The sequence below is a fragment of the Elephas maximus genome, chromosome 12 (genome assembly GCF_024166365.1).
Source record: "Elephas maximus indicus isolate mEleMax1 chromosome 12, mEleMax1 primary haplotype, whole genome shotgun sequence".
In the NCBI taxonomy this organism is placed as follows: domain Eukaryota; kingdom Metazoa; phylum Chordata; class Mammalia; order Proboscidea; family Elephantidae; genus Elephas; species Elephas maximus.
Genome location: NC_064830.1, coordinates 48350894 through 48367449, shown reverse-complemented (window position 1 = coordinate 48367449; position 16556 = coordinate 48350894). Strand labels below are relative to the sequence as shown.

The 16556-nt window shown below is 48.6% G+C and overlaps 1 protein-coding gene across 1 annotated transcript in view; it reads left to right on the top strand.

The window, feature by feature from the left end:
• Positions 1–16556, top strand: part of ALK (ALK receptor tyrosine kinase) — a 1066008-nt gene that overhangs the window by 1017733 nt on the left and 31719 nt on the right. Inside the window, exons 13-16 of the mRNA XM_049904948.1 lie at positions 1695–1845; positions 8125–8256; positions 9279–9423; positions 15720–15902. Of these exons, the coding sequence (XP_049760905.1) occupies positions 1695–1845; positions 8125–8256; positions 9279–9423; positions 15720–15902 (611 nt within the window). The remainder of the gene's footprint in view (positions 1–1694; positions 1846–8124; positions 8257–9278; positions 9424–15719; positions 15903–16556) is intronic.

Here is a 16556-nt window from a genome sequence, read left to right as displayed (position 1 = left end):
TCCACATTCCCACACTGTTTTTATTTTCATCGTGATCCATTGTTTGTTGTCTACACGCATATTGCTCCAGAAGGCCTTCCTGGTGGGATGGGAATAAACAGTCTGTTCCTGCAAACACTTCTTCACCCATTCCATGTGGAGCCTCCTTGTTTCTAGACCCCAAGGGAGACTGTGTACCAAGTCAATTACTGCTATTGCCACCATTAATAATAATAAGAGCAGTAGTAACAATAACGATAACAAACATTTGAATGCTTGCTAGGTGCCAGCCACAATTCTAAGACTGGGCATGTCTTAATTCCCTCAATCTTCATAACATACATGAGGTAAACCCATTGCTGTTGAGTTGATTCTGACTCATAGCAACCCTATAGGACGGAGCAGAACTGCCCCATGAGGTTTCCAAGGAGCAGCTGGTGGATTTGAACTGCTGACCTTTTGAGTAGCAGCCATAGCTCTTAACCACTAAGCCACCAGGGCTCCATACATGGGGTTGTTGTTATTAGGAGCTGCCAAGTCAATTCCAACTCATAACCATACTATGTCCAACAGAATGAAACACTGCCCGGTCCTGCACTAGCCTCACAATCGTTGCTATGTCTGAGCCCATCACTGCAGCCACTGTGTCAATCCATCTCCTTGAGGGTCTTCTTCTTTTTCACCGACTCTCTACTTTACCAAGCATGATGTCCTTTTACGGGGACTGATCCCTCGCCGTCCTTGCTTATAAGGAGCATTCTGGCTGTACTTCTTCCAAGACAGATTTGTTCGTTCTTCTGGAAGTCCATTGTGTATTCAATATTCTTTGCCAACACGATAATTCAAAGGCATCAATTCTTTGATCTTCCTTATTTCTTGCTCAACTTTTGCATGTATATGAAGCAACTGAAAACACCATGTCTTGGTTCAGGCGCATCTTAGTCCTTCAAGTGACATCTTTGCTTTTTAACACTTTAAAGAGGCCTTTAAATGAGGTAGGAGGCTAAAAAAAATAATTGCCATCAAGTCAACTCCATGGTGACCCCATTGTGTCAGAGAAGAACCGTGTTCCTTAGGGCTTTCAATGGCTGACTTTTCCGTAGATGACCAGGCCTTTCTTCCAAGGCACCTATGGGTAGATGCAAACCTCCAACTTGCTAGCTGTTTGTACCACTTAGGGACCCAGAGTAAGAGATAGGTTCTTTTATTATCACCATTTTGCGAATATGGTTACAGGATGGTTAAGTTACTTGTCTTACAAGTAGTTTAAAAGGGTGTATGGGTGGTTACGTTACTTATCTAAGGTCACACAACTGGTAAGTAGCAACACATGAGTTGTTTGATCTTAGACAGGGAGAGAAATCCATAATGGAGAAATCGAAGGCATCTGAGAAGCCATTACCCCAATACCCCTATTAATACATACACAGACATACAGTCCGTCTCTCTCTCTCTTTCTCTTCCCCTCTGGCCCCTACTAGTTCCTCACCTTCCTAGCTCTGTGATGAGGCAACCTACTGTCTCTCTCTGACCTCGACTTTCCTCTCTGGCAGTTGGGAGAGGACTCCTTCCCTACTGACCTCACGGGCAGCTGTGGGAGGAGACCCACTTGGAACCACGGTGGTGAAGTGCTTTGCCCACTGGAGGCTGCAGGTTGGCAGGAAGGGTCAGTCTTCATAACATGGCAGAAGCCAATGTGCTTTATCCCATTGCAGCATCTCAGGATACGGAGCCGCTGGCGGGAAAGGTGGGAAGAACACCATGATGCGGTCCCATGGTGTGTCCGTGCTGGGCATCTTCAACCTGGAGAAGGACGACATGCTGTACATCCTGGTCGGGCAGCAGGGGGAGGATGCCTGCCCCAGCGTAAGTGCCCAGAGCACGGCTTCCTCCTCCACATTCATCCAGACCAGGAGGCCCCTCAGAGGGCACCAATGCCCACCTTCCCTTCTTGGGGTTCACATTCAAAGATGGTAGGAGGCACTGTTGTTCTGCTTGCAAATACCCCTCTTTTCCCAGGGCCACCTGGGTGCATCAGAAAGCGGGTGGTGTGTGGTTGCTGGGGCTTCCGCAGGGACTAAGGTTGAGGCGTAGGTTTCATGAGAGACCCTTGAAACTAAAAAACTAGACCCAACCTGACCCAGCAAATGGTTATTCTTCTCAGCAGAAGTACAAAATGAAGCCTGAACTCCATTTCCTGAACTTACTTGCTCGGGTGCATTGCCTCTAGCCATGTTATTATAAACAGGAAAAAAACAGATTAACATTAAATCAGTCACAAGCTCATAGCCACACATGTTACTTCTCAGTGGGGGGTGGGGAGGTAGGAAGAGGAGAAGGGTGTCTGGGTTTGGGGTACTTTATCAGGAATTGTTACAAAAACAAAGTATTCATTATTATTATTTGCATGATTAAAACTTAAAAAAATTTTTTTAAAACATAGATTCATAACTGGAAGGCCATGTTAGTCCACATCCCCATTTTACAGACGAGGAAAGTGGAAACCACAGAGGCCCACAAAGCAGCACAGAGCAGGGGCTCTGGATCCTGCTTTCACTACGCCTAGCACCAACTGGTTTTCCCGCTGATTTTCCCTTTCTCACTTACAGTCCAACACCTGACAAGCCAGAGCGCATCTTCTGCAGCCCCAGAGACAGCCTGTCATTCTGCTTCCTGACCCCACTGGGGTGTTACAGGCCAAGAAAGATTGCTGGATATCCAGCTGTCAAAGAGGGAGAGAGAGCACAGACTAATTAAACAGCAGCTGTGGTCGCTATGAGTTGGAATCAGACTCCACAGTTACATATCCGGCCCCCCGTTGTTTGCCTCTTGCCTGTGTTGGGGGAGGCAGGACGCAGGCCTGCTGGTATGCTGGCTGAGCCAGAGGGCACTCAGCCTCTCTACAGGGCAGGGCCTGTCTCCTTTGGGCCAGGCTCTACCCTTACCTGAAGCACAGATTCCCCCTGGTGGGGCTGGGCCAGGGAGCTGGGCTCTCATGCCCAGGACCCAGGCTCCTTCCCCAGGAACTTACTCAAGAGCAGCCTTGGAAAACAGATATGGCTACCGAGAAAGCAGTGTGATTCCACAAAACAAACTCAGGCCTCCTAAGCTCTGGGCTGGGAGCCGGGGAGGCAGCAGGAAGTAAAGCACAGGTGTCCGCCACATCCCCCCAGGAGTCTGCCTCTGGGAGGCCTCCTTCACATCAGGGCTTAAAGCAATGCAATAGAAGGACGCTTAGCAGGTTGAACCTTTTTCATGAGAAATGTCTAGACTCCAACTTTTATTTAGCAACTATAATCAGGACTTTCCAACCTCATATAATATATTAAGTCATTAAATTACAGGCTGGCTGTAATTTTTACAGGAATTTATCGAATGCTAATGTAATTCTTTCAGCTAAGCAGAAAAATCGCACTGACTTCTGCAAGGGACTTTCACTTGATTGGATTGTAATCAGTTACATCTTTTCACAGGGCCACATCTTTTTTTTTTTTTTTAATTCAATTGTAATCTGCTTTTTCCTCTGGGTTGCTGCACTTTATCATTTTATTCATCAACCTACCGCTCTCAAACTTTGTGGATGCCCAGGGAGAGTTTGGAAGCCTGCGTGGGAAGCCGATTCTCAGCCAGGGACAGAGGGCAGCCCCCTCTGCTGGTGGGGCCAGGCATGGCATGGTGTGTGGGGAAATAACTGTGCTTCCCCTGTGGCTCCACACCTCCGCCCTGGGCAGAAAAACGGTGTCCAGAGAGACGCTCTACAGAGTGAAGTGGGCTTTAAGAATTAAACTGTAGGATTTGACAGCTCTGCTGGTCCAACCTCACATCTGTGCACCTGGCCACGCCTGAGCACCTGGTGCCTGGAATCGGCTCCAGCTGCTAAACTCTCCCTGGTGGGACACGTCCCACCCCAGCCCCTGCTTCTCTGGGTTCTCCCAGATCTCACCTGGCAGCATGAGTCTAAATCAGGGTTGCTTGACAGCAGCACTGTTGGTACCTTGGACCAGCACCCTTCGCGGTGGGGGCTGCCCATCCTGTATATTGCAGGGTGGTTCAGCATCCCTGACTCTACCCAGGGGATTCCACTAGCACCACCACCCCCAGCCATGACGATCAAAAATGTCTTCAAACATTGCACCACTACCCCTAGCCATGACAATCAAAAACGTCTTCCAACATTGCCAAATGTCCCCTGGGGGGCAAAGTCACCCCCAGATGAGAGCTGCTAGTGTGCTAAATCCCGCTGCCACCATCACCCCTGAGGCAAACACTCCCACAGCTCATTCAAATTCATTCCACAAACATTCACTGGGTACCTGCTACGTGCTAGTCACTGTTCCAGGATCCTGGGATACATCAGTGAACAAAGCAAGGCTCTTTGCTCTCAAGGAGCTTACGTTCGAGCAGGGCGAGGGGGGACAGACGCACTGTAACTGGTAAGCATTGCACTTTAATTATATAGTCTGTCTGAAGATGAAAAGCGTTAGGGTGAACAAAAGTGCCGGAGTTGGATGTCAGGTTGGTCGAGGGAGACCTACTGAAAAAGTGACAACTGAGAAGAGTTCTGAAAGTGGTGGGGGATTGAACCTAGGAAAAGAGGCAAAGGCCCGGAGGTGGAGCGCACTGGTATGATCAAGGAACAGCAAGTTGGAGCTGAGGGAGATGAGGTCAAGGTAATGGGGGCTACGTCAGAGAGCGCCCAGACGTGTTTAAGCTATAGCAGGTCTTGAGCAGGAGAGTGGTATAATCTGACTTATGTATCGCGAGGCTCACCCTGGATGCTATGTGGGGAATACCATGTGGGAACAAGGGAAGAATCAGGAAAACTAACTAGATGGGCATTGCATTGGTCCAGGCAAGAGGTAATGGTGGCCTCACAATGGAGGTGGTGAAAATGGTTGAATTCTGGGCATATTTTGAAGGTAAAATCCAAAAGGATTTCCTGCCAAATTGAATGAGGGACTGAGAAAAAGAAACGGGTCCAGGTTGACTCCCAGAATTGTACCTGAGCAACTGGAAGGAGGCACCACTCCACCCCAGGTGGGGAATGCTGGGAAGGAGCAGGTCTGGGGCAGGATCAGTTCAGTGCCCAACACACTGAGTTGTGGAGGTCTATAAAGAGCCAAGGGGAGGCGGCTGGTAGACCATGAGAGGTATGCCTGGGAGGGAGTTCAGGAGGGAGGTCCAGGGTGGAGCTATACATTTGGGGGAAACCAGATAAAGTTGACAGGATGAGTTTGTCTAGGGTTGGTAAAGATAGGGAAGAGGACCGAGGATGCAGCCCTGGGGACCCTCAACACTTAGAGATCAGGGAAAAGGGAGGAAGCAGTAAAGGGACTGAGACAGAGGAGCAGGGGAGGTAGGAGGAGACTAGACAGAGTGTGGAGTCCTGGAAGTCAGATGAAGAAAGTGAATTAGGAGGAGTGAGCGACGCGCTAAATGCCACTGTGAGTCCAGCAAGATGCAGACTGAGAATCGATCACTGTCCCCGCACCCCACGTACCCCGATTTAAAGGAGACACAGGAGCAGGAGCAGTGGGGGTGGGGCTGAGTCTGGGCTGTAGTCACACTAAAGCCATCCTCAAGCCATCTGCTCTCTCTTCTCCACCCTAGCAATCTACATCCATCTCAGATTCTGTTACTGGGAAAAAGGCCTGGGGAGGAGAGGAGGCCTCACTGCTGCTGCCAGAGGGGAGGAGAAAGGGGAGCAGGTCTCAGGGGATGTACCTTCTTAACACCACTGATGCAGACTGGTCAGCCCCTCTTGAGGAGGCAAGACCAGGGTGGTGAGCTGTCTCACCCTACGTTGCCCAGCAGGTCTCTAGCAGGGCCACTCAAGAGCCCAGACTGGACCCTGTATTATGTCTGCCCAGCCGACAGCCCCAATCCAGAGCCCCCATTTCCTTCCCCTGCCCTGGGCTCAGCCTTCATGGGCCGCCCCTGGCATCTTGTTTCCTTCCCAGGTGGCAGCAGTGTTTGCTTCCAGCAGCCTCCACCCCGGCCCTGGACTACGCTGCACATACACACAGCCCACACTAAATCCCCTCTAAAAAATATAAATTATTTCCATCATTAAATCCAAAATGCCATAAAACAAATTGTATCTCAGCTATTTATCCTGCAATTTCTCTAGTACTCAATGCCAGCACCCTTGAGTGGCTCAGCATAAGGAGTGGCTCAAGATGAATTGCCATGTCCACTGGCTGGTTACACAGCAGCATTTGATGAAAATTTGATATTTTATTGGCTCTCTTCCATTAAGCAAAAGAAAAGTCATTTTCCTCCGCTGTCAGGGTGGCTGGTGTTTGGAGAATTTGTCTGAGCTGTAGGGGTAGGCAAGCAGGTGTGGCCATTCTTGAAGCACTGCTCTCTCTATTCAGAGACTTAGGGAGTCTGTGTTCTCAAAATTTTTAGCACACCCACAGACTCCCAGGTGCCTGCACTCACACCAGGAGCATGTGCAGGCCCAGAAGTGAATCTAAATAAAATAAAATTTAAAAACAAACAGTTACTATCGAGTCGATTTTGATTCATGGTGACCCTATGTGTGTCAGAGTAAAACTGCTTCATAGGGTTTTCAATGGCTGCTTTTTTTGGACATAGATCACCAGGTCTTTCTTACAAGGCAACTCTGGGTGGACTCAAACCTCCAACTTTTAGATTAGCAGCCAAGCGTGTTAACCATTTGCCCCACCCAGGGACTCCTAGATAAAATAACAGCTGCCACTTATTCAATCCCTAACAGGTGTGACCACCACCCATCTGTCAGTTTGTCGTGCTGTGGTAGCTTGCTTGTTGCAAGAATGCTGGAAGCCATGTCACTGGTATTTCAAATACCAGCAATGGCACCCATGGTGGACAGGTTTCAGTGGGGCTTCCAGACTGGAAAGAACAAACAGCCTGGAGATATACTTCTTGAAAATTAGCCAGTGAAACCCCTTTGAATCACGACAGAATTTTGTCTAATATAGACCTAGAAAATGAGACCCCTAGGTTGGAAGGCACTCAAAATACACAGCAGCCGAAGAAATGGAGCATACCAACAGTTGTGAAGATGGCACAGCACTGGGCAACATTTAGATCTGTTGTGCATGGGCGTGCCATGAGTTGGAGCCAACTCAATGGCAGCTAACCAGCGACACCAGCACCGACATGTGGGAGACATTATGCTCGTATTCTAGCTGCCTGACTTGTGTACTGTCCTAATTCAGCACCACAAAAACCCATGGTATCTTTACTCCCGTTCCATACCTGAGGCTCACAGAGATGAGGACTTCCTCAGGTCACCTAGGAATGGGCGGCGAATCCAGATTCCAGAGTTCACACCTTATTCTACCTGGGAGACACGAGCCTGTGCCAGGGGATTTCTGGAGGCAAGAACTGGGACATTAGCAAGGAAGAATGAGATGTCCAAAATGGAGACTTGATTTCCATGACTCAGTCTGGCCTCCCGCTGTTTTATTCTTTTCTCACGGTGCTTTGGAACTGCAACGTCTCAAAAACTCTGCATGGCTCCACACAGCCCAGAGAATGAGTCCAGCTCCTCATCTGATTGTATTTAAGGCCTCTGGCTGTGCTCTAACTGTCCAGTTTAATTCCCTCTTTCCTCCCCCATTTGCACTCCCTCCAGCCCTATCTCATCATGTAGGGCCTTTGCCATCCCGTCTTCAGAGCCCAAAGGATCCTAACAGGCCCTCCTACACCCTTTTTCAGTCCCAAAATGGAATTTTCTGAGCCAAGCGGCTCCTGTGCTTTCCCCCAAACATCCTACTTGCCTCCTTCCCTCTGGACTCGTGCTGCTCTTTCTTTCTGCAATTCTATCACTTTACCCCACCTGTGTAAGAAAATCTCCCTATCCTTCAAAGCCCAACTAAAAGCCGCCTCCTGCAAGAAGTCCTCCCTGATCATCAGGTGCCAACAAAAGCTGGCTCTTTCTCCCCAGCTTCCCATAGCATTTTGTATCTAAGCTATCTTTATGATTCTTCTCTACTACTACACAGGATGACAGTTATTTGTGTATGTTTTTTGTCTCAACTCAACTGTAAGCTATTTGGGAACTCAGATGCTGTCTTTAAATGTAGTTCCTTCTGCTGGGAAGTGGAGAACACTGGTTTGGGCACAAACCTGACATATTTTTTGTTTCTACAGACAAGTCAGCTAATCCAGAAAGTCTGTGTTGGCGAGAACAACGTGATAGAGGAAGAAATCCGTGTGAACAGAAGCGTGCATGAGTGGGCCGGAGGAGGCGGTGGGGGGGGCGGAGCCACATACGTATTTAAGGTAGGATGGCTTTTCCTGACCAGCCTTTGAGATTCTCTGAGGACTTGTGATTTCTGTGCTTCGTGTGTTGGACCCTCACAACTGCCCTGGGATAGAAACGCCCCAGGTGCTCTTATCCCCATTTAAAGATGAGGAAACTTATGCTCAGAGAAATGGGTTACCTGTTTGTCCAGAAAGCGTGGCTCTTCTCTTGCTGATTTACCAGCCCAATCCAACCACACCTTTGTATCCCCTCTTCGGAGTTCCAGAGGGCCCATTCTCCCCTCCTGGCCCAGCTCTGTGTCCTCAGCTAGACTTTTCAGAAGTCATCTCAGAGACCAGAAACTAACAGCAAAGGCTCCCGGTCTAGATCCTTCCACAGTGAAGGTGATCCCTAGGGCTTCATCTTGTGGGTGTGGGGGTCACGGCCATGCACTCTTGGAAGTCTCTAGAGGAAGAGCCTCTCTGGTCTCTCCCAGCTGCTGGAAGCCCCAGGGGTTCCTTGGCTCACAGCTGCCGCAGCACCACTCATACAGGACTAGGGCCTTCCTAACTCTGGTGTGACTTCATGTTAATGATTAACATCTTCAAAGACCCTATTTCCAAACAAGGTCACATTCACAGGTACCAAGGATTAGGACTTCAGCATCTCTTGGGGGAACACCATTCAATCCATAGCACCGCCTAAGAGTTGAGAGAAAGGAGAGGGCAGAGAGACCTGCTTCTAACCAGCAGCACCCAGACCTCTCAGGCTAGTCCATGAGAATCTTTGTAAGCAGTCTCCAGGCTGCTTAGCCCCCAACCATCCCTGCCTCCTGGTATTCATATGTCATTTTGCTTCTCTGCTTGAACCCTGACGGATGCAGGTGGCTGGAGCTGGTGGGTTGTAACGTAACATGAGTTCAGTGCTCTCAGACCATGGAGAGGGAACCCCATTATCCCTCAAACACAGAGACATGTTTAAACATTTAAACCAGGGCTGGAGTGTGTCCAGAGTAGAAGCCCCAGTCAGTTTCTCAATTTCTGAACTTCTCTTTGGCCAGATGAAGGATGGAGTGCCAATGCCCCTGATCATTGCAGCCGGCGGTGGCGGCAGAGCCTATGGGGCCAAGACAGACACCTTCCATCCAGAGAGGCTGGAGAATAACTCCTCGGTTCTCGGGCTCAACGGCAATTCCGGAGCCGCAGGTAAAGCCCTGCCAGCGCCCATCCTCTCCCAGGACAGGTCCAGGGAACTGTGCGACCCCAATGCCATTACACACATGTGGGCATCTCTGCCACTGGCGCTTAAGACACTGGGAGCTCTGGAAAGTCAAAAGGAGTACAGGTGATGCAGCGGTTAAAGCACTCGGCCAGTAACTGAAAGGTCGGCAGTTTGAACCCACCAGCTGCTCGGCAGGAGAAAGGTGTGGCAGTCTGTCCTGTAAAGATCACAGCCTTGGGAACCCTGCGGAGCAGTCCTACTCTGTCCTGTAGGGTCTCTATGAGTTGAAATTAACTCTACAGCAATGGTTTCTGTTTGGTTTTGGGGGAGGGGGTATGAACGCTCAGAAGACACACTGGGAGCCCCCAGGCCACGCACTTTGCTCTTAACATGGGGTTTGGACTTGTAAAAGTCACGGAGAAAACAAGACAGGGAACAACACTCGGCCTCCCCAACCCCGACAGCCAGCCTGGCCCCCCTGGGGGTTACCGAAATGGAGTTGTTAGGCTCTTCCTTCCTCTGGGGCAGACAGGAGCTGCAGTTAAGATGCCAGTTGCTATCGAGTTGGTTCCAACCCATGGCAATCTCATGTGTGTCAGAACAGAACTGCGCTCTGTAGGAGACAGTTTTCAACGGCTTATTTTTTAGCAGTAGATCACCAGACCTTTCTTCTGAGGTACCTGTGGGTGGACTCGAAACTCCAACCTTTTGGTTACCAGCAAGTGCTCCATCGTTTGCACCACCACTCAGGGGCCCCCAGTTAGGATGTATGCAGACAAAAGAAATCTAGCCAGAGTGGGGCCTTCCAGGTTCCTGTGGGTGGGCTTCAGCCTCCCACATCTCCTCACTGAGAAATCTCTCCTTCCTCATTAGGGAGACAGGGACAGACCCTGATGGGGACGTGAAATCCGACTCCTCTGAAGTCCACTATCTCTAAAGAGACAGCGTGCAGTTCGTCTCTGTGGGTTTTTTTTCCTCTGCAATCAGACTGAGGGAAGATATTTGAAAGCACATAAGGTTTAGACTTAATTAAAGCAAATATTCAAACAAACCAATTTATCTTCAGTCGAGAGAAGGCTAGAGATAGAAGAAAGAGTAGAAACAGCCACCGGGCCCACAGGGAGTTACCGCCAACAGTGTTCATAGCTCCATTACACAGCATCTAACGAAATAACAAAGCACTTCCACATCTCTTGGACATGGGCTTTTCAAACAAAGCTGTGGGCTTTTCCAGCCAGGTATCAATATTCCCATTTACAGAAGAGTAAACATCTCATAGGGTTCAGTGAATTTTTTTGCCAACATGACCAAACTGTTTAGTGATAGAGACAGGACTCTCAATCCTTAAAAAAAAAAAAAAAAAAAATGTTGTTGACTCATTTTTGTTTTTATTTTTATGTCCATTGCTTTCTTTTCTACACACTTGCTTGAAGACTGCATGATGGAGGTGGGGGGCGGGGAAGTCAGAAATCCCCTCAGCTGGCCAAGTGCTATGCTGTTGTCAGGGAGGCATGGAAGAGGAGGCCGTGGGATAGGCGAGGGAGGACAGGAGATGGGACCAGACCCTCCCACCCTAATTTACTGGTTGTGCACTTGCTGTGTTCATGGCCCTGCGCAGCCACCAGAGCCCTCTTTCTGTCCCTCCTCTACTCCATGACAGCAACAACCTTGGCAGGCCCACACCGCATCCCCTGGCCAGCAGAAGGAGGTCAGCCACTTGAAACACAACACTCCAGGTCTGCAGTTTCCAAAGCTGACAAAAGGTCCCCACAGCTTGCCTGAGGGCTCTGCTCAGCTCTCCTTGTCCCTGTGGTAGTCCCAGCTTGCTGCTGACCTTTGCCTCTTTTCTGAAGCCAGGGCTCCCTCTTTGTAGCGCAGTAGTCATCACTATCTGAAACTCCCCCCTGCGCTCGTCTAGCTGTCCCTATGCGTCCCTCTCTGGGTCCAGAAGAACCTCGGCCACAAGTTCTTCCTGACAACCCCCCAGCAGACCCACTCCCTGCTCTTTCCCTGCCCCCTCTTCATCAGACCCCAGGTTCCCCCCTGGGTCATTGTTGGAGCAGCGACAGCTTTGGGGTCTTTTGAAGTAGACTGCCCACTGTAATGTCATACAGAATAATATGGGGGGTGAGGGCACAGAAACCTCAAGGGCCAGCAGAAGAGATGTAGTGTGGCCAATGTGCAGCATTAAGATAGAGAATTCTCCAACCTCAGGTCTATACATGGTGTTTCCTTTGCAGGAGCTCAGAGCAGCCCCAGGTATTGGGAAGCACAACTCTATGTGGCTGCCATTGTAATCGTGGTGTCACCCACCACCTCCCCAGGGCTTCTCTGCCCCCGACCTTAGAGCAGCTCCTTAGAATCGGGCAGGCAAGACATTGAAGTGGGCTGAGCTGAGGTGTGAGGCCATCTGCAAACTTGTGTTCTGCCTCTCAAACTCCTAACAATCCCTACACTTGGCAGTTTATGGAGTGTTTACGCGGTCACAGTCTCATCTGATCCTAACACCAATCATGTGAGGTGGGTCTTGTTATTCCCAAGTTACAGGTGATGAGACTGAGGCTCAGGGTAGGAAAGAACTCGCCCAGGGTTTCGCAGCCCATAAACAGTAAGGCCCATGGGTTACCTGCTTCCTAGTCTAGGATTCCTACAAGGTGCAACACCATAGTTACCCCTGCAGGGGTTTTGACAGTTGGTTTCCCAAAGACTGGTGGGTCCTACTTCCTGTTACAATGGTGTATTAGTCAGGATTTTCCAGAGAAAGAGAACCAAGAGGAAATGCATACACACACATATATACACATACACACACACATATACACACACACATATATACACATAAAAAATACACATACATATATACACATACACACACATATACACATACACACATATGTAAACACACACACAAACACACATATGTGCACATACACACACATATATACACACACATACACAGATCTATATGCATACGCACATATATACACATATACACACGTATATACACATACACCCACACATATATATACACATACACACACACACATACACACACATATATACATACACATATATACACACATATATGCACATATACACACATACACATGCACATATATACACATGCACACACATATATACACATACACACACATATATAAACATACACATACACACATCTCCCGAACCTACTGGTGAACAGGTGGCTGCTATGCCCACCACCTGAGGGCCCTCCCTGGGGACAAGATGCTCCTGCTTTGCCTGGCCGCTTTGGGCTTGAAGGGATGCCCGTGGGCTTGGGTCAGAGTTCCCCGCCCCGGCCCTGCAATGGAACCTAATAAAAGTGCCTGAAGTGTCAAAAAAAAAAAAACATACATATATATACACACACACATACACATATGTAGACACAAAGACATATATATATATATATATATATATATACACACACACAGATTGATTTTAAGGACTTGGCTCACATAACTGCGGGGCTAGCAAGCCCAAAAGCCGCAGGGCAGGCAGCATGCTGGAAAGCCTGGCAGGATATCTAGATTACAGTCTTGAGGCAGAATTCCTTCTAGACACCTCAGGTTTTGCTCTTAAGGATGTTATGTTTGTTTTTAGGTGGCCATTGAGTTAGTACCACAGAAGGAAACACTGCCTGGTCCTGCACCATCCTTACAATCATCATTATGCTTGAGCCCATTATTGCAGCCTCTGTGTCTTCCTCTTTTCTGCTGACCCTGTACTTTACCAAGCATGATGTCCTTCTCCAGGGACTGATCCCTGCTGACAGCGTGTCCAAAGTATGTAAGACGCAGTCTCGCCATCCTTGCTTCTACCAGGCATTCTGGTTGTACTTCTTCACAGACAGATTTGTTCATTCTTTTGGCACTCCGTGGTAGATTCAGTTTTCTTTGCCGACACCACAAATCAAAGGCATCAATTCTCCTTCGCTCTTCCTTATTCAAGTACCACTGGTCCCTGATCAGTACCATCGGCTCCTGACCGTATGCTTCCTCTTGAAATGGTTGAACGTCGACCAATTCTTTTTGGTGTAATGACTCTGTGTATTCCTTCCATCTTCTCTTGATGCTTCCTGCGTCATTTAATATTTCCCCAAAGAATTCCTCACTATTGTAACTTGAGGATTGAATTTTTCCTTCTGTTCTTTCAGCTTGAGAAACGCAGAGCGTATTCTTCCCTTTTGGTTTTCCATTTCCAGCTCTTTGCACATGTCATCATAATACTTTACTTCGTCTTCTCAAGTGTGCTTTGAAATCTTCTGCTCAGTTCTTTTACTTCATCATTTCTTCCTTTTGCTTTAGCTGCTTGATATTCAAGAGCAAATTTCAGAGTCTCCTCTAACATCCATCTTGGTCTTTGCTTTCTTTCCTGTCTTTTCAACGACCTCTTGCTTTCCTCACGTATGACGTCCTTGATGTCATTCCACAACTCGTCTGGTCTACGGTCATTAGTGTCTAACATGTCAAATCTATTCTTGAAATGGTCTCTAAATTCAGGTGGGATATACTCAAGATTGTGCTTTGGCTCTAGTGGACTTCTTCTGATTTTCTTCAGTTTCAACTTGAACTTGCATATGAGCAATTGATGTTCTGTTCCACAGCCAGCCCCTGCCCTTGTTCCAGTATTGAGCTTTTCCATCTTCTCTTTCCACAGATGTAGTCGATTTGATTCCTGGGTGTTCCATCTGGCAAGGTCCCTGTGTATAGTTGCCGTTTATGTTGATAAAAAAGGTATTTGCAAGGAAGAAGTCATTGATCTGGCAAAATTCTATCATTCGATCTCCAGCATCATTTCTATCACCAGGGCCATATTTTCCAACTACTGATCCTTCTTGCTTGTTTCCAACTTTAGCATTCCATCACCAGTAATTATCAATGCATCCTGATTGCATGTTCGATCAATTTCAGACTGCAGAAGCTGATAAAAATCTTTAATTTCTTCATGTTTGGCCTGAGTGGTTGGTGCATAAATTTGAATTATAGTCGTATTAACTGGTCTTCCTTGTAGGCTTATGGGTATTATCCTCACTGACGGCATTGTACTTAAGGATAGATCTTGAAATGTTCTTTTTGATGATGAATGCAACACCATTCCTCTTCAAGTTGTCATTCCCAATATAGTAGACTATATGATTGTCTGATTCAAAATGGCCAATACCAGTCCACTTGAGCTCACTAATGCCTAGGATATCAATGTTTATGCATTCTATTTCATTTTTTGACGACTTCCAATTTTCCTGGATTCATACTTCGTACATTCCAGGTTCCGATTATTAATGGATGTTTGCAACTGTTTCTTCTCATTTTGAGTCATGCCACATCAGCAAATGAAGGTTCCGAAAGCTTTACTCAATCCACATCATTAAGGTTGACTTTCCTTTGGAGAGGCAGCTCTTCCTCCGTCGTCTTTTGAGTGCCTTCCAACCTGGGGTGGGGGGGGGGGGCTCATCTTCCGGCACTATATCAGACAATGTTCCGCTGCTATTCATAAGGTTTTCACTGGCTAATTCTTTTTCAGAAGTAGACTGTTGGGTTCTTCTTCCTAGTCTGTCTTAGTCTGGAAGCTCAGCTGAATCCTGTCCTCCGTGGGTGACACTGCTGGCATCTGAATACCGGTGGCTTAGCTTCCAGCATCACAGCAACATACAAATCCCCACAGTATGACAAACCGACAGATACTTGGGGGGAGATCTTAAGGATGAGGCCCACCATATTGTGGAGGGTAATCCCCTTTACTTAGAGTCAATTGATTGAAAATGTTAACCATGAAATACCTCCACAGCAACATCTAGACTATTGTTTGACCAAACAGTTGGGCACCATGGCCTAGCCAAGTTGACATATAAAATTAACCATCACAGATGAGAAGGAATTAATGAGGACCCAGTACTTCAGGAAATGGCAGGCATGGGGAGAAAGAAGAGAACAAATTCAGCTGTCGTGCTGCCTGCTCCCCACCTCCCCCATCCCTCCCAAGCAACCTTCCTGCTTTGGAGCCAGAGAGTCCTCATCTGAGCAGAGATACAAGGTGTGGCCACAACAGGATGGGCACAGGTGTGGCCAAGACAGGTCTTCCTGTGGCAAATGGCACGATTGTTTTCCAGCTGTGGACTCTCAAACCTGCCCCCTGGGAACTAGAGATGGAGCAAGCACCCCCTCAAAGCACACCACTTCTGGTTTCCTTTATCAAATCCAGTGGCTGACCTAACTTTGCCAACATACTCATTTAGGGTTTTCTCCATCTCTTCCTGCAGGTGGTGGAGGTGGCTGGAATGATAACACTTCCTTGCCCTGGTCTGGAAAATCTTTGCTGGAGGGTGCTATTGGAGGACATTCCTGCCCCCAGGCCATGAAGAAGTGGGGGTGGGAGACAAGAGGGGGTTTCGGAGGGGGTGGAGGGGGGTGCTCCTCAGGTGGAGGAGGCGGAGGATATATAGGTAAAGATGATTCGTGTTCAAGGTGTCACTCCCCTCCCCTCTTAGTCCTAGGCTCCTCACCTCCCTGTCCTCCCCCGGCCCTCCCCACCCTCCCCAGCCCGTTCCAAGTGTGGACTGTGACATAACCATGCACGCCTCCCTCCCAGCCTGGCCCCACCAGCCAGAGGCAGGGTGTTGGCTTTCGAGCCAGCATCCTGCCTCCCGGCTTCATAAGCGATAGCATCAAGATCCCATGTGAGTCTTGATCTCCCCCAAAGCTGATAATAATGAGGCTTTGGCTTCCCGGACTGTTCCCTGAGCCACCCCCAGGGACATGCTGGCATGAGAACCTTGGAGGCCAAACCCGCACCCCCAGCCCAGCTCAGTGCCTGCCTCCAGATGGCCTGGCCTGAGTCTTTCCTGAGCCAGCCCCTTAAGGGACTGGTTTGTGGTTTGTGGCCTCACTATCCCTTCCCTGACCCAGCCCACCAGCTTCCAGAAAGTCACCACTCTCCTTGCTGACGGGAGCAACTCCTGAGGCCACTGTGGGCAGCCGCAGCCGGAGCCCTTCAGCACACAGATGGCCATTGAGCCTGCTGCTCCACTCAGCTTCAGAGCAGGGCCCACAGCAAGCCGAGAGGATGGGAGATGATGGCACACCCGTCCCACAGACTA